Source organism: Mya arenaria, chromosome 10 (genome assembly GCF_026914265.1).
Source record: "Mya arenaria isolate MELC-2E11 chromosome 10, ASM2691426v1".
Classification (NCBI taxonomy): Eukaryota; Metazoa; Mollusca; class Bivalvia; order Myida; family Myidae; genus Mya; species Mya arenaria.
The window spans coordinates 53,910,326-53,931,128 of NC_069131.1; the positions used below are offsets into that span (position 1 = coordinate 53,910,326).

Below are 20,803 nucleotides of genomic sequence, written 5' to 3' on the forward strand. Positions count from 1 at the left end.
CATACTGTATCGCTATAAAGCTAGCTTTAATAGCGACGCAGTAGAGTGTCCGCTTCTAGAGAAAGAGCTAGTCGTGGGTTCGCACCCCGACAGGTGCACATTGCAATTTGTAGTCTGTTACATTTGGCGCCCGTGTTGCACGATTAGCCTCAAGGTCATTGCAAATTGACCTTTATCTCCGAATTTCGAGGACGAATTTCAAAATGTTTGGGAAATGTGTAACCGGGTTCATACGATGTGTATATAGCGGCACTTATACTGTCTCGCCGTAAAGCAAGCTTTGATAGCGGCGAGGTAGAGTGTCCGCTTCCAAAGCAAGAGACCGTGGGTTTGAACCACGATACGTGAACATAGCAGTTTGTGCAGTCAGTTAACCGATATTATTTGGGCACGAAACCGGAAACAAACATGTTAATGTTTATGCCTAAAGGCCAAAATATCTTCAACATGGAATCTTCACGAGATTCCATTCTTCAAAAGGCTAGGTTATCATTAATTTCGTTTCGATATGTTTACAATCTGGGGCCGATTTCTCGAAACTTCTTAAGTCTGGTATAACAGGATTAAGCTAAGCTCACTTTATTTTTTCTATATTTTTATCTATAACTTACTTAAATTTACTTCTTTATTGTTTTAGACATTTTCCTAAAGTTATTTGCCAAATAAAAAAGATTATAAGTATCTTCCATGGCCGAGAGTGTAAGATAAGTTCATTCCGACCCAAGCGTAGGGTGTTTTGCGGAAACGAGGTTTACCGAGTTTCCGCAAAACACCATGCGAGAGGGTCGGGATGAACCTATCTTACACGAGCGGCTATGGTAGATGCTTTTTCTCCCACCTCAGTTAAACAAAATTAAGTAAAAATGTATTTTTTGCTGGAACTCTTTTGTGCTTAGTGAAAATAATTGCGTACAGATATGCGATAATTCGTGGTTGTCATGGATATTTGCGCAGTGATTCAGAGTATGTAAATGGTCTGATCGGTCTTTAAATAGTTCTAAGAGGAATGAAACATTATTTCTTGAAAGCTGCGTGAAAACTGTTTTCTGGTGACATTTGAAGCGAGAAAAAATTAACTAGCGTTCTTAATATTGCCACAAGATAAGGTTTCCATGATGCGCTACAGACGACAGTCTTCAACAAGGGAGGTAATTACAATGTGGTGACCATTATAAGAAGTTCCATACGGGCATTTTATCTTCGCCCGTGGGCAAGATAAGAATTTCTAGCATGGTTAAAATAATGGATCTACTTCTCTGAGGTGGGAGAAATAATTATTTGCTTATCGAAATGAACTACTTCAGCCTGTTAAACTTAAGAAGCTTCGAGAAATCTAGGCATGATCTTGTGCTGTTTTCCATGCTTTCGTGTCACTTATTGGATATATAAAAACAAGCAGTTTAATAATTATGTATAACTATAGAAAACATAACCTGATATGTGTACATGTATGTATATTTCCGAAAAACTAGTAAAACACAAAATTCAAATTAATTTGATCCTTATGAATTCAGTTCATGAACTCTGTTCATGTGATGCTGTTATGTAAGGTAATGTTTTGTTATACAATTGACACAATGCTTTAATGAGGCATGAGTATGAAACTCATTATACACTTTATCGTGTCCTGTCATTATTCTCAACGCCCCACCAACGGTAGAGTACACTTCCATCTTTTATCAAAATGGGGATTACTTGCTGGGTATGAGAAATAATATGAAATAAGCAAACTTGTTCAATCCGCTTCTTCTATCATCGAAAGTATCCCTTAAAGATGTACTCTTACTCCCACATAACCACAACTGATTCAATTGTTTTTGTTTATCTGAAAGGATGAATAACTACCTTTAACTATTTACTAAATAATGCATTTATGGAAAATATTAATTACAAGATAACAAGATTGTAACCTTGTATTTGATAGCAGAAAGCGCAAAATATTAAATGATTGGTGAATGCTAAAATATTTACTGTGGTCTACTATAGTCTCATAAGGTAGAAATACCGTGTTTTATGCTCATTTCTTTCAAATTAAACTTGGTATCCTTCATAAGAACCATTGTTTTCGACATTTATTCATCTTTTTTTGAATATTAAAACAATATTATTAATTGTGGTAAATCTTATCTGGGAGTAAGAGTGCATCTTTAAAATAAATGTCTTTTTCATATACGTGTATGTAAGAACTTTAAATACGATTAATATTTAAGAATATTAATATGGTCGCATTTTGTCGACAGCGGCATTAGATAAACCGAAAAACCTACTTTTAGCATTTTAAAAGGAACTTTTGCAGTCTGGCAAATGCAATAAGTATGGACGTTTTGCAGCCTAATGATTGTACAGTACTTCGCGAAAGTAATTACCATGACGCTGCCTGTCAGTCAAACTAGCCGGTCGCTACCCGACTGACCAATCAGCGTCACGATTAGGCGGGGCTTAGCAGTTTTCCAATGCTATCGCAATAACCTCCGACAATCTGCACATATAAATAGTAGTGAAATTACGCGGTTTACTATATATTGAATACGAAATATATTCCTAATAATAATACAAATAAGTTAAGCCGAAATACTGACATTTTCCCTTAATGTTGATCAAACTATGATTTTGTTTTTATTTGTTTGATAACAACGTGACATTTAAATATACTATTTTCAATCCTCAAATGTTGTTTCTATTAAATGTAATTAAATTGAAGTTTTAAAAAGGAAATATCAATATAAGTGTGCAATATTGACGATATCTTGGTATTTATTTTGACATAACTTTAGGGGAAAAGACAACGCAGTTTAGAATTACATGAGCTGATTTTTAAAAAAAATGATATGAAAGATCTAATATCATATAACTTAAGGTCATAAATAAGTATATACTTCTAGATAAAACACAATCATTTTTTTTGTAAATTAACCAAATCAAAGTATTAACGTTTGTATTAATAATATCTAACGTTGTGATCATTTGTAACTTTTTGTTGCTTGTTGAACAGTTTTGCCTTTCGTTTCATATATATATCGATCAACACATTAAAGTGACACTCTTATTCAAAATCAATACATACACATGTATAGCAAACATTTTTAGTGATAAATCTTTATCTACTTACTAAATAATGCATTTATGGAAGATATTAATAACTGATAACAAGATTGTTACCGTGTATAAAATAGCTTAAAACACAAAATTATTAAATGATTGGTGAGTGCTAAAATATTTACCGTGATCTGCTATGGTCTCACAATGTAGAAATACCGTGTTTTCTGCACCTTTCTTTCAAGTTTAACTAGGTATCCTTCATAAGAACCATTATTTTCGATGTTTATTCAGCTTTTTTTGGTATATTAAACAATTGTATTAATTATGAAAAATCTTATTTGGGAGTAAGAGTGCATCTTTAAGCGAAACATTAAGGTAGTTATATAATAATAATAGTTCATTAAATTTGTATGAAACAGGTGATGGAGAAAATAAGAATAACAGCGAAAATACATCGAGTTTTGACATTTGATCCAAACAAACGTCGTTTTTGTTGACTTTCGTATAGGAAATATATAAACGTTTTGTTTCCCTAAATTTGAGTTTTAAAATAGAAACTGACTTTCTACTGTTGCAAATTTCCGATGTAATTTAGAAATAATTGCATTTAAAGTCAAGACCTGAATCTAACATTGTATTAAATTAAAATTATTGAACTAATTCATATAAAGGGAGAGGAATCATGTGACTTATAAGGATTCTCACATGGGTCACCAATTTACAACCGATGTCAACAAACAAGTAAGTGACGTTAATTCCTAAATAACTTTTTTTCGACAGAAAATATATGAAATATTTTTTTGGCCTATTAAGGCCTTTGCAATTTTCTGCCTTTCTTTATGTAAAGTATTTAGATTTGCTTGTATTTTATGATGCACTTCTTTGCCAAGATTTTGGCGTTGCATCGTTTTACCAAATTCCGTCAAGTTGAAAATTTGGCCAAGGATTCAGGTGTCAATTTGCTTATAGTGAATATTTGTTAGAACGTTAATGCGTGTTGTTATTTTCTTGATATAGACGTGTAATGTTTGAGTTCGGCAGTGATTTTCTGTTGATTGTGTGGCTTTTTAAGTATACATGTATTTTCTGCTCCTTGGTCTTTGCATCCGTTAGGTTGTAACCTTCGAAATCATGAGTGAATGCGCAGAATATTTGAGTAGTGACTGGATTACAGAAAACCTAAAATAATCACTGAATTGCATGTTTCAGCTCTAGTAAAATTGTTGTACGTACATAATCTATTCCGATAAAAGACACGTAAAGTACTCTTTTTATATTACATTGGAGACTACTGGGGCAAGTCAGCTAAACATAATAAATAAATACCATATTTAAAATAACTTTTTAGGTTTTGGCCTTCCCAACCCAATTTACTGAGAGAGACCCTTAGGAAATCTTAATATTTTGAACGTTCTGAATTATAAAACAAACTTAAAATGTTGAAAGAACCGCACTAAGATTGAAGAATATAAAGCTTGTGGAGATGCAACTTAATTAAAAGATATATATTTTACAGTTATAAAGTATGGATTTTTCAGCCTATTGATGTTGTTTTAAAACAACTATCGCTTCATGTGTTATAAGAGTTAGGAAGAATACTAGACCCTATCCTCATTTTTTATGACAATTGCTATAAATTATACCCCATTTCTCAGAACTCAGGCTATAAGTCATTCCTATTTTCTCAGGACACAGGCTATTAAACATCTCTAATTTCTCAGGACAAAGGCTATTAGTCACCCTTAATTTCCCAGGATACAGGCTATTAGTCATCCCTAATTTCTCAGGACACAGGCTATAAGTCATCTTTATTTTCTCAGGACACAGGCTGTTAGTCATCCAAAATATCTCAGGACACAGGCTATTAGTCATCCGAAATATCTCAGGACACAGGCTATTAGTCATCCGAAATCTCTCAGGACACAGGCTATTCGTCACCCTTATTTTCTCAGTACACAGGCTATTCGTCATCCTTAATTTCTCAGGACACAGGCTATTCGTCATCCTTAATTTCTCAGGACACAGGCTATTCGTCATCCTTAATTTCTCAGGACACAGGCTATTCGTCATCCTTAATTTCTCAGGACACAGGCTGTTAGTCATCCAAAATATCTCAGGACACAGGCTATTAGTAATCCGAAATATCTCAGGACACAGGCTATTAGTCATCCGAAATCTCTCAGGACACAGGCTATTCGTCACCCTTAGTTTCTCAGGACACAGGCTATTCGTCATCCTTAATTTCTCAGGACACAGGCTATTCGTCATCCTTAATTTCTCAGGACACAGGCTATTCGTCATCCTTAATTTCTCAGGACACAGGCTATTCGTCATCCTTAATTTCTCAGGACACAGGCTGTTAGTCACCCCAAATCTCTAAGGACGCAGGCTTTAAATCATACTTAGTTTTTCAAGACACATGTTTAAATTTTCTTATCAAAAGTTGATATCTTACCTGTACATATATGGCATATGTTGGACTTGTTATTATGTTTTAGACATCATCAAAATTTGCGACCACTGCCCTTGTTTGTCAAGAATCTAATGAAACTATTAATAAAACAGCAAATTAATGGACAAATTAAAATTTGATGATGTATTTAATGAATACTGACATTTGTAGAAATAACATTTTAAGAAATATAATTTTTGGCAATACTTGTTTTAAACTACCTGATTTTGCTTTTGTTTTGTTTATAATCAATACTTATTAAACAGATTGGTCTCGATTTGAAAGCTTTTCTAACTCTTTGTCAGGTTTTGGACTAAGGGAAGTTATACCCTGTTTTTGGAGCAGTATTAAATGATCCATACGGGAAGATAATTCAAGCATTTTTTAATGTCGTTTCAAAACAGTTTATAAAATTCCGTAGTAAGACCATTTGAACCGACACTATTATTAGTGTTCATGTCTTATAAAACATTTCCGCATTCATATATTGAAAGTAAGCCTTCATATCACCATGAAAGTCTGTGCTTTTAACAATAAATGTTCTTGTAAACATTTACCTCTTCTTGTAGTGTATTTTAACCCATATCACCCTTTCATTGTTTTAGTTTGCAAATATTCTAATTCTTTGCGTGCTTTGTTTTCACATGACTTGCAAAAAAAAAATTCGTTTCATTATTTCCAACATGTTTTGCTTTTGACCTTAGATTATTTCCATTTATAAGTCTATTTATAAGTCTACTTCGAATTTCATCGAGAATTTGCTACTTTTGTACCAGCGTTTGCGTTATGCTTTCAATATTGTTATGGATGCTATTGTTTAGTTAGTGTTTAAATACCCTAAATTCATTCTATGTTGTTAAAAAAAAATTCTCCTTTGTTTTGATTATAAGTTTTTAATGGGAAGCATATTTTATTGTTTAATTTCTGATAGTACCTTTAAATATTTCCCATAATGTGTTTGCGAGCAAATCACATCCCTGATACTGTGCAAATTTGGTTATAATGGCACAAAAGCTGCCCAAGTTGGAGCGCTTGACAACGCTTACCTTCTGCCGCTGCCCGCCAGCATGTTTATCAAGTATATGTCATGATTTATAAAACGGGCGTATAAAAGGAAAATCATTTTAACACTGATCAACCACAACCTTTTATTTCTGCAGCTTTTATCTAGTAATATATTCTTCTATTGGGCTGTATAACACAACATGTATTAAAACTCTACACAGTTTGTTTAACAAGGATATGGCTGAATACAGTTATATACATTCTGTTTGCAGCAATGAACAGCAATCCGGAGGTTCAACGTGTGATGTCTCTAAGACTGTCCAGGGTTCTTGGGGACATCGGTATTACTAGACAGATGGTAAACATGAGGAGAAACATTTGTCTTTTCAACGAAAAAGCGATGGCAGTCGATGCACGTGGCTTTGGACGGAATTGGACCTGTTATCACGTTGGAAGCCAAACTGAAGGCACAACAACTCTTGGAATGGAGTCAGATATGGATGTTCTATCGTCCCCCGATGACAGTCCTGTTCTGCTCGACTGGTCAGAATGGCAGCCTAGTCCACAGTGCAGTCTCCTGGTTCTTCAAGATGGGAGTTCTCCACCCCAACATTGCAATTTGCTCCTTCTGAGGCGTGAGCTTCCAATGCCAGCAACACTGGGTATGATACCTAAAGACATTAACGTGGAGGTGGATATGGAAGGCAGGATGTAAATTAAAACACTGCCTTTGACTCAAGACTTAAGAAGATATTTGGCGCTCATTTCATTAAAAATGGCCCGTCTAGAAGTATTTCAAAAGAAGTAGATTTGGTTGCCGCTTATCACTGTGCAAGACAGCCAAAAGAGTGTCAGTTTCTTTTTCACAGACCACGGCCTGGACACTGGCCAACACCAGATATACTGGAACAGTCAAAACATACTGGAACATTTCTGGTGCCACAGGGACATGCTGAAAGTTGTCATCCCCAGCTGGAATGGAGATTCTCAACTTCTCTTATTGAAAGACTGCTTATGTCTAACCTCAACATGACCAAAGTTAAGGCATATATATTCTTGAAAATACTGAGAATGACTTATTTCAAGCCTGTTGTTGGTGACCGGCTAAGCATATTTCACATAAAGACAGCTCTGTTGTTCACCATAGAGAGCTACCCTCCTGAGCTTTGGCAGGAAGACAATCTGCTACATTGTATCATCTTCTGTCTAACCACACTTAAACGCTGGTACAGAATGCACTATTGTCCACATTACACCATATCTGGGGTGGATTTATTTGTAGGAAAACTTCGAAGGTTCGAACTGCCACAAGTCTCAGCGATGTTATCAGACATGATAGAAAATATCACGGTTTATGTGGTGCATATAGAAATGGACGAGCTGGGTAGAAGAATGTTGAAGCTAATTGGTGCCACAAATACACACATAAAGACCACAAGGTGTGAGAACATATTGGCCACAGTACAGGACCTCTTTAGCGATATTTTTAATGGAATGTTTAATTGGAAACAAAGTGATTCCAAATTTTTAAGGTCTACACTAGAGAATGAAATCGTTTCTTTCAATAATATTGCCATGCAAAATGACTTAAGCAAATTTATCAAAGACTTTGTGAAGGCAAAATTACTAATTCTGTACAATCAGTTAGCAACTTCGCGGACTTCTATGAGTGTAGAATTACATAAGCCTATCACTGCTGACATTTATAACCTGTACCAAGCCTCTCTGGACTCAGACCTGACATCAAGCAGACTAAAGTTTGCCTCCATGTTATATTGCACATACCAGTAGTATGAGGAGGCAGCAACGATTTTGGATCAAACTGAGGCTCTGCTGCATCCAGATGTATGGTATTTCAATAAGAGTCGCAGAAACGCACAGGCGCCTTCAAAAACTGTTCTGAGAAGGTTTCTTGACCAGCCAGTGTCAGAAATTATCAGAACATCAGTAGCATTTAGTGTCTCTTTCCACAAACGAGAGGTACACTGTGTGCCTAAGCATCTGGTGTTTGAAATGCACAGAACCATCAACCAAGAAGACAAACAACACAGAATCCTAATTGATGGATGGATGGATAACGTCATCTCTGATTCCGTCCCCTTCCTCTACTACCTGCAGTACCTTGCATATAGAAAACTTGGATATCAGGATAAGAAACTAACAGCAATGTGGAAACTTCGACACTACATAAACCATGATAATAAAGGATACGGTCACCCAGACACAGCAGCCAATATGCTGGGCCACTGCTGTGAAATGGAGAACAGGCTGGACCTGGCCTGGCAGTGCTATTCTGTGTCACTAAAGAATTTTCCATATAACAATGCTGCCAAATGGCACATGATGATACTTCTATACCAAGCCCATGCAGGCATAAGAAAGTGAAAAACTGTTTCAAATAAAAAGGGTTTGTGAACATTGGTGAAAACAAAGTTGCATTCATCCTTTAACATATGCACATAAATGTTATTCTTTGAAATATGTAATCATATATTATTATGGTTCATAAATATATGTGTATTTAGCTATATAGTTTCAAAGTTGATGCAGAGTTTTTATCAAATATGATAGCTATTTTATTTGTGTTTATAAACTACTATTACTTGTACCACTTTCTCATGTGTTTTAAAATCGTACTTTTTAATTCCATTGCTTCAAATAGTGACTATACTTAATCTTGTGAAATGTTTACAAACGATATTTGAACTTGTAAACAATTAATATTTGTGCAATGTGAACTGCGACAAGCAGATATGGATCTCATACTAAAATGCTGAGCTATCCTTTCTTGACATCATATTAAATATATTTTACATTATAAAATGTAAATTACATCGAAAGTACACATGACCTTATCCAAATATAAGGCTCCGCATGTCGTGTTTCAGTAACAAGAAACTGTGACATTATTTTTTACTCGATTTGATTTTAGAAAAAGATCAACAAAGTACCATAAATATTCGAACAGAAATAAACTTAAAGTATTTATGAAATGGAATCAAAATATTTTTTTTTTATTAAATCAACTATAACGCTTATGTTTAAGGATAATTTAAGCAGAAATTTGATTGACGTGTAACCACTCGTGCTTTTATGCGTGTCAAAGTTAAGAAGCCTAGTACATCATTGCTTCAATATTGTTAATTGCAGTACATTTAAAAATGTAATAATTTAACCTTAAGAATTGTTGTAGTGAATTGGTATACAAAAATCACATGCGTTTACATCGATATGGATGCATTTTTTTGTAAATCTCATTTAACATGTACATTAAAACTACAAAGGTTTCGTTTTAAGTTATTTACCAGTTTTAAGCTTCGTTGTTTATTATTCCTGCCTCTTTTGGGTTTTGTTTTTGATCATGTGTGCAACAAATCAAAACACATACGAATGTAGTTAAACAGATTTAGTATTTTAATATGTTCGTTTATTAAGTGATCAATATTCTAATTTTTAATTTGATAGCTTCTTATTTTGCTTATAGTAATGATATTACCGTATCATATTAACAACTTAAGTGGAATACGCGACGTCTTATCTATCATTTGTTGCACTGGACACGCCAACCTTCAACCCCAAATAGTCAACTACTCTTGGAAAACTCGCTAGCTCATTTAAAGCACAACAATTGGCCCAAAATAGACACACAACCCGATTTCTGGTCTGGTACTCACTACTGTGAAGTAGGCGGAGTACCACATAGTAGGTGTTAAAGGGGACACGCCCACCAATCAACCCATTAAGGTCACCGTTCTGGTAAAAACTCGGTAACTAAATTAAAGCACTTGCAACATTGGCCACAAATCGACACAATTTCTGTTTTTCGACTGGGTTTGTAACCCTATATAGTGTGAAGTACCTAGTAGATATTGTAGGGGATGCGCCCAAGTTCCACCCCATGTAATTTATCATTCTAGGAAAACATTCTCGTTTATTTGTTTAAAGTACCCGCAAAGGTTGACATAAATCGCCACAAAACTCTTGTGTTGTTGGGTCTGGTCCGTACTAGAGTGACGTTGGCGGCGAACCAACCTTATAGAATCATATTTACTTTAACGCCAAAACGTATGAGCATCAACTTATTTAAACACAATAAATTTTGGCAATACAATTATGATAAATCTAGCAAGGCTGCGACCCTTTTCATACAAGATGCTTTAAATTCAATTTATCCTTATAATTTAATTGTTATTTTATATGTATACATCTATATGCCTTTACAGGTGTCAACTTTTGTTCAAAGATCTCATACAATGTTTTTATTTTTATAAATACACAAATACATTGACAACGACTTGGGAATAACTTCTTTTACAAATTGTAAGTATTGTCATAATATTTTTTTCCTTACATTGTAAGGAATCAACGCACCAAGCTGACCACAAGTACCGCATTCCGGTTGTGTCTGGTATTCACTGTTGGAGAAAAAAGAGTATCACCTACTTGAAGTTAAATGGGACATAGCCACCTACCATCCAAAATATGTCACCACTGTATGAAATCTCAATTATTCATTCAAACCACTCAGCGAGTGGTTTGAACGAATAGGTCAACCTAAATTCGCCAAAAATCTCATTTTTTCAGCCTGGTAATAACTAGAGTGAAGAAGGCAGACAACACTGTTAAACGTGATGAAACGGGCAAGCCAACTTACCCGCCCATACAGGTCACCACTCTTAGAAGACTCGTCAGTTCGTAGAAATCAATCGCAAAGTCGGCCTCTAATCGTTAAAAGATCGCTTGCATGGCAGGGTCTTTTAATCACCAGAACAAATAAGCCGGAGTACAATTTACAAGTTGTTGTAAGAATCACTTCCAACTTCCATCCCGTATAGTTCACCACTATGAAAAAGTTTGTTAAAACGTTTAAAGCACTCGCAAATTCGGCACAAAAGCGGAACAACACCCGATTTCCGTTTGGATTTGGTACATTGGTGGAATGAAGAACTACATTATACGTATTGTAGAGTACACACCCACCTACTACCCAATATAGGTCACCAATCTGAAAAAAACTCGTTATTTTGTTTGCACTCTCAAAAGTGGCCCTTAATATTTACACAACACAATTTTCGGCTTGGACTGGTTCTAAATCAAAAGAAGTATGAGGTGAATAACCTACCATGTGTTGTAGAGAACACACAGTCCTACAATTCTAAATAAGTTACCACTCTGGGAAAACTTGAAAGTCGTTAAAAGCACTCGCCAAGGCAACTAACAATCCCTGAAAAACCCGTTTTCCGACTGTGTCTGGTTCTGACTTGATTAAAATAGGCCAAGTACCACATACAACGTAATATAAAGGATACACCAACCTACCACCTTATAAAGGCCAACATTATCAGTATGGGAAAATTGTTTGTTCTTTCAAAGCAATTGAAACGTAGGCTCCGAGTTTTCACATTTCTCGTTCTTTAGCTACTGGATCTGGTTCTTCCTGGAATGTATTTAGCGTAGTATACCTATCGTAAAATCGGTCAAAAATCAACATAAAACTTGTTTTCCGGTTTGGTCTAATAATGACTGGAGTGGATAAGGCGGACTACCACTCAAATCGCACACACCCACCTACAATCCATTTAGGTCGTAAGCACTCGCATGTATGGTACATAATTGCCATAAAACCCGTTTACAGTCTGTATGGTACATCCTAGAATGTTTAGTAGGGAACGCGCCTGACTATCACCACTCTAGGAAACCTCGCTAACTCATTAAAAATATCGTCAAGGATGTCCTAATTAGCAATGAACCCGTTGGGATGTTAGAAAAGAGAATTATCTTGAAGATGTTGCAGAGGACAGCTCATTTCTAATTGAAAACTAATCAACTCGTTCAATACACGCGGAATGATGGACCAAAAACGGAACCGAATCCGAAATCATGCTTTGTCCTGTACACACTGTAGTTTAATCGTTTTTTTTATTGTAAATAATATGCGCAGGTAACATAAATAATTTCGACAAACAATATAATTATACAATTGAGTTGGGCCACAAGTTAAACCAACATAAGAAAATTGCCCTCCCCGCGTGTCAGACTATCGTTTCGATTAAAAAGTTATGACAATATCAATTTGCATGTGCATAAATAAATAACATTTCATGATAATAATCAGTTTTAGGTTTTGAATTAGTAAAAGATGGACTTAAAGATAAGTTAACGAGAGAGAGAGAGAGAGAGAGAGAGAGAGAGAGAGAGAGAGAGAGGAGAAAGATAGAATGAGAAAAGATACACGTAAACGAATCTGTTGTCGGCAAGTCCCCGTGGGCTAATACTACAAGTATAACGATAGGCAGGCTACTGAGCTCAATTTATTTTAAATCCTTTCTGTAGCAACAATATATGTTTGAAAATGTATGTATATTGTTCGTCATTCAGATTATTGTAGCTGTGTAGTAATTTATATTCAGTGGGTGATATTGCCTAGTTTAAAGGAATAATTGACGCCTTTGTGCAGTAAACCGACTACATTGGAAAAGAAAGTGTTCAGCATCTTCAATTTCTGTACCACAGACACAGTTAGTGGAAATTGCGATATGATTATAGTAAAGATCGGAATTTAAGTTGCTGCAATTATAACGCATTCGGGCATGATGAACTGAGGCGGATCTGTCGCCTATATAAAATAAAGTGATTTTGGGAACAGTATATATATATATATATATATATATATATATATATATATATATATATATATATATATATATATATATATATATATATATATATATATACAATGAAATAAGATCATATAACTGCTTTGTAACTCAACACTGAGAGCTATCAAAATTTGATTTTATAATCATAAGATGCAGCTATTGAGATTTACATTTACTACACGAATACCTACATTCAGTATCTTTCTCTCTGTCTTTTGTGTCCCGTTCTCGCGGCGATCTGCGCTCTTTCTCTTCATTCTCGTCGTTTCGGGAGTCCCCACTGCTCGACCAGTCTTTTGATATTGTATGCACTGAAACACAAAAGAAAAGTTTTATTCAGACTCGGTTAGATAATAATTAATTTAGATTTTAGATTGAATTCGCATCAAGGAAATTTGTAAAGTTTGTTTCAGCCTTTTTTTTATCCATAATACCTTTTTTAGCAATAACACTAGACTAAATTTAAAAAAATCTGTTTCATTAACAAAATTTGATATAAAAAAATCCTCTTCCCATGCTTTTGCACACCATTTTCAAGGTCCAAAGTTGAAAGCAAAGATATTATTTTAAGCAAAACAATGTCTAACCACTTCTATGTAGAAATTGAATGATTATGTTATCATATTGATTTCATTCTTTTAAGTTGGCTAATAGGTTTCAGGTATACACCAAAGGTTCAACAGTTTTATTCTCTTTCTTTGAAGAGCAACAGATGAAATTCACAATTTACAACATTAATCAGTAAGAAAAAAACAACAACCTACAACTGTCCACCTGAGGACTCAAACAAGGAAATTGGATTTGAGAAAGAAAAATTAGATTTTCAGCTGCTATGTTATAATCAAGTTAATGATCTGACATAATAATGTTGTGGCTGAATAATGCATTCACATAAATATTAATTTACAAAGGTAATAATGTCTGTATGTAATGCACCAGTCAATTGTAACCACGGCCCCCAGGTCCTGGGGTATATCGGTGATAATGGGGGAAATATGGTCCGTGTTTTTACCTTCCAGGTGACCCCAAAGTGCCGGGTGAATGCGGTGTTTTTGTCTTACGCCAAAAATAGCGGGGAATGAGCCTTACCTAGGATGTCCCACAGGTGCGGGGGCATTTGGCAATTTTACCAGCATTGTGTCCCCACAAAGCGAGGATTTTACCCGGGATAGGCCGGACCGAAAGTTAAAGTCCCCGCTATTCCCTGGACCTGGTGGGGGCAGTGGTTTCAATTGACTGGTGCATAAGTCAAAAACCTCAAGGCCAGTGGCAGGTAAAATCATTTGTGTTCCAGAACTTCTTGTATCATAGGCAATGGGATCATTGGATCATTGTCTATTTACAGTATAAACTGTAAGTTTCAACTGACTTTAATTTAGGTATATGGATTTGAACATACTACAGACTGTCCTGTCCTTTAAGTGATTCGATAGACTAGATTTTGAACCGTGTAAACAAAACAAGAGTGCTGCGGATTGAATGACAACGATCACATGGGGCAGAACTTGACAATCGTAAAAGCCAGAGTACTGGGTCTTGCTGTACAAGTGTGAATTGTCTCTGGCAACCTATGCACTAAGTTTCATATAAATATCTTTATAACAGTTTTTGAGTTGTGGACAAGGCAAATATGTTTGTGCAGAGATGATGTTGCCAACAATGACACTACCTCAACTCTTTATTTTTCTCTAATGAACCAATCCAATGAACTACTGTCTACAATTGAGAATCAAAAACTAGATCAATATTTCTAAAATTCAACATGTTAACTGTATGTTCCTGTATTTTTCATGTTGGACCTGGAATTATGTTTTAACATTATCAAGACTTGCAACCACTACTCTAGTTTTTCAAGACTCTAATGAAAATATTTATAAAACAAAGGACAAATGAAAGTTTAATTATTTATTTAAGGAATACAGACATGTGTTGTACAAACAACATTAAAAGAAAAGTTCTTCAAGGTTGTGTTTTTTTGGTTCTGCTTGAAAAATTTGTCTTTTTTGACTAGTTAAAACCCAGCTCTAAACCATGTTATTATTAAAAATTGTAAACTGAAAGTACATGAACATACATCCGATAACTTCCTGTATTACTCATTGTGCTCAAAATAGAAAATGTGGAATTCCAATATCAAAGGGAATACCACTCAAATAGAAACTACGTTGATTTTTCCAAGTTTTCTGGTCCTTTCTTGGGGTTTTAAAAGTAAGTATATTGTTTTTATAAATTTGATTATAAAATGTACACTTTCAAAGCCTAAATAAGAGGCATTATTTTTGGTCCCTGTATGGGTTAATTGTTTAATACAACTTTGGTCTGTTATTCAATATAATTATCAAATTGCAACATTAACATTTTATTATATATGATTCACGTATAAACAGTTTCAAACAAAAGCAGAGATTATAATGGTCTTCTACACTAACAAAATTTAGGTAATTTAAAAGCTTACAATGGACCTTTACAGTAATAAAAATTAGGTTAATAAAAGAAAATATTTTGTAACTCTACTAAATTATAAATTGCATGGAATTAACTGATTTAAACTCACCTTAGTACCTTATAAGAAGTATATCATTCAACTCGATGATTAATGCTGAGATTATTATCATCAAAGAAGTTTTTCAACCAAAAATTATAGCAAAGTACTTTACCCCTTAAAAAAAACATTCACAGATTTTATGTTTGCACAGATTTTTATAAAAAAAATGCCCACAAATCACATCCCTTATAATGTACAAATACAAATTAATGTACAAGTTTGGTAATGATAGGACAAAGGCTGCTCAAGTTAAAGCGCTCAACAGCGCCTACCTTCTGTTACCGCCGCGATTATAATAAAGGTGAATCCAATATATATGTCCTAACTATACTTATATATCAACCTCAGCTTTTTGTTTGTTTAGCTTTGTCACGGTGACAGATTTTTAAGCAGTATAGCACTACCTGTATTAAAAATCTCCTAATTTTGCTTTAAAAAGAAATGGCTGAATACAATTTTATTTGTCAGAATGGCCCACCATCCAGAGTACGAACGTGTCATGTCCTTGAGACTGTCCAGGGTGCTCTCAGACATCGGGGTTACTAGACAGATGGTCACCCGGAGAAGGAACTCTTGGCTGGCGTTTGAGAAAATAAAAACAGTCTCAGAAAGTATCCCAAATAGAAACAGAACCTTTTACACCTTTGGAAGCCAAAGTGAAGGCACAACAACTCTTGGAATGGAGTCAGATGTGGACTGTCTACGTTCATTAAATGACAGTCCTGTATTTTTAGACTTGTCAGAATGGCAGCCTTCTCCAAATTACAGTTTGCTGGTTCTACAAGATGAGAGTTCTCCACCCCAACACTGCAACCTGCAATTTCTCAGGTCTGATCTCCCACTGCCAGCAACACTGGGTATAATAAAAGACGCTGATGTTGAGGTGGATTTGGATGGCAGGGTGTTGTTAAAAAACACTTTCATTGACTCAATTCTTCAAAAGAAATATGGGCCTCATTTTAAAAAACAAGGCCCATCTAGAAGTACAATGAAAGATGTTGATAGTGTCTATGCTTATCACTGTGCAAGACAGCCAAAACAGTGTCAATTTCTTTTTCACAGACCACGGCCTGGACACTGGCCCACACCAGATTTACTGGAACAAGCAAAACAGACTGGAACATTCCTGGTGCCACAGGGACATGCTGAAAGTTGTCATCCAAAACTGGAATGGAGATTCTCAACTTCTCGTATAGAAAGACTGCTTATGTTTAACCTCAACTTGACCAAAGTTAAGGCATATATATTCTTGAAAGTATTGAGAAAGACTTATTTCAAGCCTGTTGTAGGTGACCGGCTTAGCACATTTCACATAAAGACAGCCCTGTTGTTCACCATAGAGAGCTACCCCCCTGAGATTTGGCAGGAAGACAACCTGCTAAAGTGTGTCATCTTCTGCCTTACCACACTCAAACGCTGGTGCAGGATGCACTATTGCCCACATTATACAATCTCTGGGGTGGATTTGTTTGTTGGAAAACTTAAAAAATTCGAACTGCCACAAATTTCAGCCATGTTATCAGATATGATAGAAAATATCATGGTTTATGTGGTCAATATAGAAATGGATGGGCTTGGTAGAAGAATGTTGAAGCTAATTGATGCATTTGATGCCAGAAACACACACATAACAAGCACAAGGTATGAGAACACAGTCAAAACAGCACAGAACTGCTGTGATAATATCATAAGATTGTCTATTATGTTAAGTGACAGTCATTTTATAATTTATGGTGAATCTGCTTCTATCAAGTCAACAATAGAGAAGACAATTGTTTCTTTCAATAATATTCTAATGCAAAATGACTTGAGCATAATTATGAAAGACTTAGTGAGGGCAAATTTACTCTTTCTGTTCAATCAATTAGCAACATTCAAAGCTTCTAAGTGTATAGAATTACATCAGCCAGTCACTGCTCACATTTACAACCTGTACCAAGCATCTTTGGACTCAGACTTGACATCAAGCAGACTGAAGTTTGCCTCCATGTTATACTGCACTGACCAGTATGAGGAGGCAGCAGCAGTGTTGGAGCACATTGAGGCTCTGCTGCATCCAGATGTTTGGCAGTTCAGTTTTAGTTATAGAAGACAACCTAAGCCTTCGAATAATTTTCTGAGCAGTCTTCTTGACAGGTCAGTGTCAGAAGTCATCAGAACATCAGTAGCATTTAGTGTTGCTTACATGCCTCAAGAGGTACACTGTGTGCCTGAGCATCTGGTGTTTGAGATGCACAGAACCATCAACCAAGAAGATATTCAACACAGACACCAATTATGTGATAAATGGATGGATTCTGCCGTCACTGACTCCATCCCGTTCCTCTACTACCTGCAGTACCTCACATACAGACAACTTGGACACCAGGATAGGAAACTTACTGCAATGTGGAAACTTCGACACTACATAAACCATGATAGTGAAGGATATGGTCATATAGAAACAGCTATAAATATGCTTGGCCACTGCTGTGAACTGGAGAACAGGCTAGACATGGCCTGGCAGTGCTATTCAGTGTCTCGGAGGGCCTATCCACATAACAATGCTGCCAACTGGCACATCATGAGACTTCTATACCAAGCCCAATTCCAGGCATAAGAAAGAGACAAAAATGTTTTATTATCAAGCCAAAAGTGAACATTACATTTTGAATTTCATACAAGTTAATTTGAAAAAAGAATTCAAGCATCCTTAGAAATGTTATAAGAAATATTACCCATATTCTTCCAAATATTCCATCATAAATCGTAAAGGTACATAATAAATAAACTCATTTTTTAGCTATATAGTTTCAATATCTGGGCCAGAGTTTTTTATATTTCGTTTTACGGGAGCGCCGTACCTAATTATTGCAAAACCCCCAAAAGAAAAAGATTGAAATTCCTAAATTAATTTTTATTTTTTCCGCCGCCCGTTTCTTCGATCTCTGATAGAAAATAAAATTTAGTGTTATTTAACCTAATGCTAATTTCACAACAACAAAAATTTTCGCGCACAATTTCCAAGATGGCGGAAGGCGGCGCTTCTTGTTTATTGTTTCAACTGAAATATGTTTCATTGTTTTGTGATATCACATGCATATTATATGCCATGATGAAAATAAAACTTGAAACTTGCTTATAATCATCATCTCAGCGCTTGTTAGGAAAATGGCCGCCTTTTACGGAATTTTAAAGTGGATTTAGTTTGATGACTGACTGTTGTTTATAAAATCAGTGCGTTTGTCATTTTGTGATATTTCGGAACGGAATTGTATTTTCTTTATACCAAAGGATAAATCACTTAAATATTTCTGTGTGTTTGAATTTGCTGTACAGTTTCCGACTACAGAAAAAGACGAGAATGTGACATTGGATTTGGCTTGTTTGCCTAAAGGCAATAAAGTTATACCAACATATCGCATACTATTTAAATGGGCATTGACTCCTCTTTTCATGTCACCCATTTATAAATGGATTGTTTGTATGTTGATTAAGAAACTAAAAAATGACTTCTGTGAAATCTGGTAAGTTTGAGTTACATACCTCGTTTCTTTTCTTGTATATCAAAGACATTTAATTTCTTCAAATGTGTTGTTTGTCTCAATATTTTTACCCAAAATGATATAAATCAACATTTTAGAAACAAACAATGTGCCAGATGCCTTATGTTTTGCCAGTGCGAGTTTCAGTGACTATTAAAAGCACTACAAAAGTATAGATGCTCATATCAAAATCATGCATATATAATAATTTATGTGTAGATTTTATTTAACAGTGCATTGTTAAATACTGTGAAGTTACAGTTGAAGAATATATTTACATTGGTGTGAATTAGCTGACTTGTGGCATTTAGGGAGTAAAATAAATATCCAAATGTTTAAAAAAGTTCCTTAAACGAGCATTATGCACCAGTTAATTGTAACCACGGCCCCCCAGGTCCAGGGGGTATACAGGGGATATAGAGAGAAACGGGCCATGTTTTTACCTACCAGGTGGCCCCGCAGTGCCGAATGAATGCGGTGGTATTGTTTTTTTACCGAAAATAGTGGTGAATGGGCCTTGCCTCAAGGTGCGGGGGAATTTTGGCTGGGATTTGACCAGTTGCTTGTCTCCGCAGGGTGGGGTATTACCAAGGATTGGCTGGACTAAAAGTCAAAATATCCTCTATTCTCTGGGCCTGGGGGGAGGGGGTGTGGTTACAATTGACTGGTGCATTATTGTGGCTACTTGAAAATGACATCTTTGTTTGACTCTATTGTACAGATCTATTATACAACAGGCAGTATGGAGTACAAAACAAGTGTGCACAACTTCAAAACATTGATTCTATAAATGTTTCCGAAAAAAATACGAAAAATCCATCTTATTTTTATTTATTTTTCTCGACGCTCATTTTTCGACATATTTTTCTCTATTTTATTCCCTCCTCCTGGCGCTTATTTTTGAAAATTTTCCCGTAAAACGAAAAATAAAAAAACTCTGGCCCTGGTATTATAGCTATTTTATTTGTAATGATAACATACCATTGCTTCTACCATTTTTCTCAGGTGTCTCAAAAGTATGCTTTTTAACTCTTCACTTCATTACTTCAAATAGTGACTATACTTAACTGTGCTTACAAACTATTTTTGATCTTAAAATAAATTTATATATGATCTGTGATGAGCAGAATTGCATATCATACTAAACTTTTGAATTATCTAATTTAGAATCACATCATATATATATTATAAAAGAGAATGTATGCAAATTATATTAAACAAAAACATTTTTATTTTTTTTTGATTGGGATTTTTTTCTAAAGATTGGGAAAAATATCTTATATTTTGCTTTGGGAATGGGTCCGATAGTCGGACCCGTGGGTACTATTGAAAAAGCCCTGTAATATCATGATAACTGTATACTTATAACTGACTACACTGTAGCTTACATATTTTTACTATACAATATACTGTAACGGTTAAAATTTCATGAAGGTTTTGGCTAATGTTTAGTTAAATCTGGATGGGCGAATAGAAGTATGAACTTATCTTCATCATCATTAAAACTACCATAGTTTAAAACTAAAGTTTTACATTTATCAATGAGTAACTTTCTATGTTCATTGTATGTTAGACAATG

The 20,803-nt window shown here is 35.1% G+C and overlaps 1 protein-coding gene across 1 annotated transcript; it reads left to right on the top strand.

The window, feature by feature from the left end:
• Nucleotides 1-3,619: 3,619 nt before the first annotated feature.
• Nucleotides 3,620-18,817, top strand: LOC128204823 (uncharacterized). Its single transcript, XM_052906232.1, has 5 exons — nucleotides 3,620-3,780; nucleotides 6,769-7,207; nucleotides 7,366-7,957; nucleotides 8,288-8,877; nucleotides 16,169-18,817. The coding sequence occupies exons 2-5, from the start codon at nucleotides 6,771-6,773 to the stop codon at nucleotides 18,297-18,299; spliced, it is 3,750 nt and encodes a 1,249-aa protein (XP_052762192.1). The 5' UTR covers nucleotides 3,620-3,780; nucleotides 6,769-6,770; the 3' UTR covers nucleotides 18,300-18,817.
• Nucleotides 18,818-20,803: the final 1,986 nt, after the last annotated feature.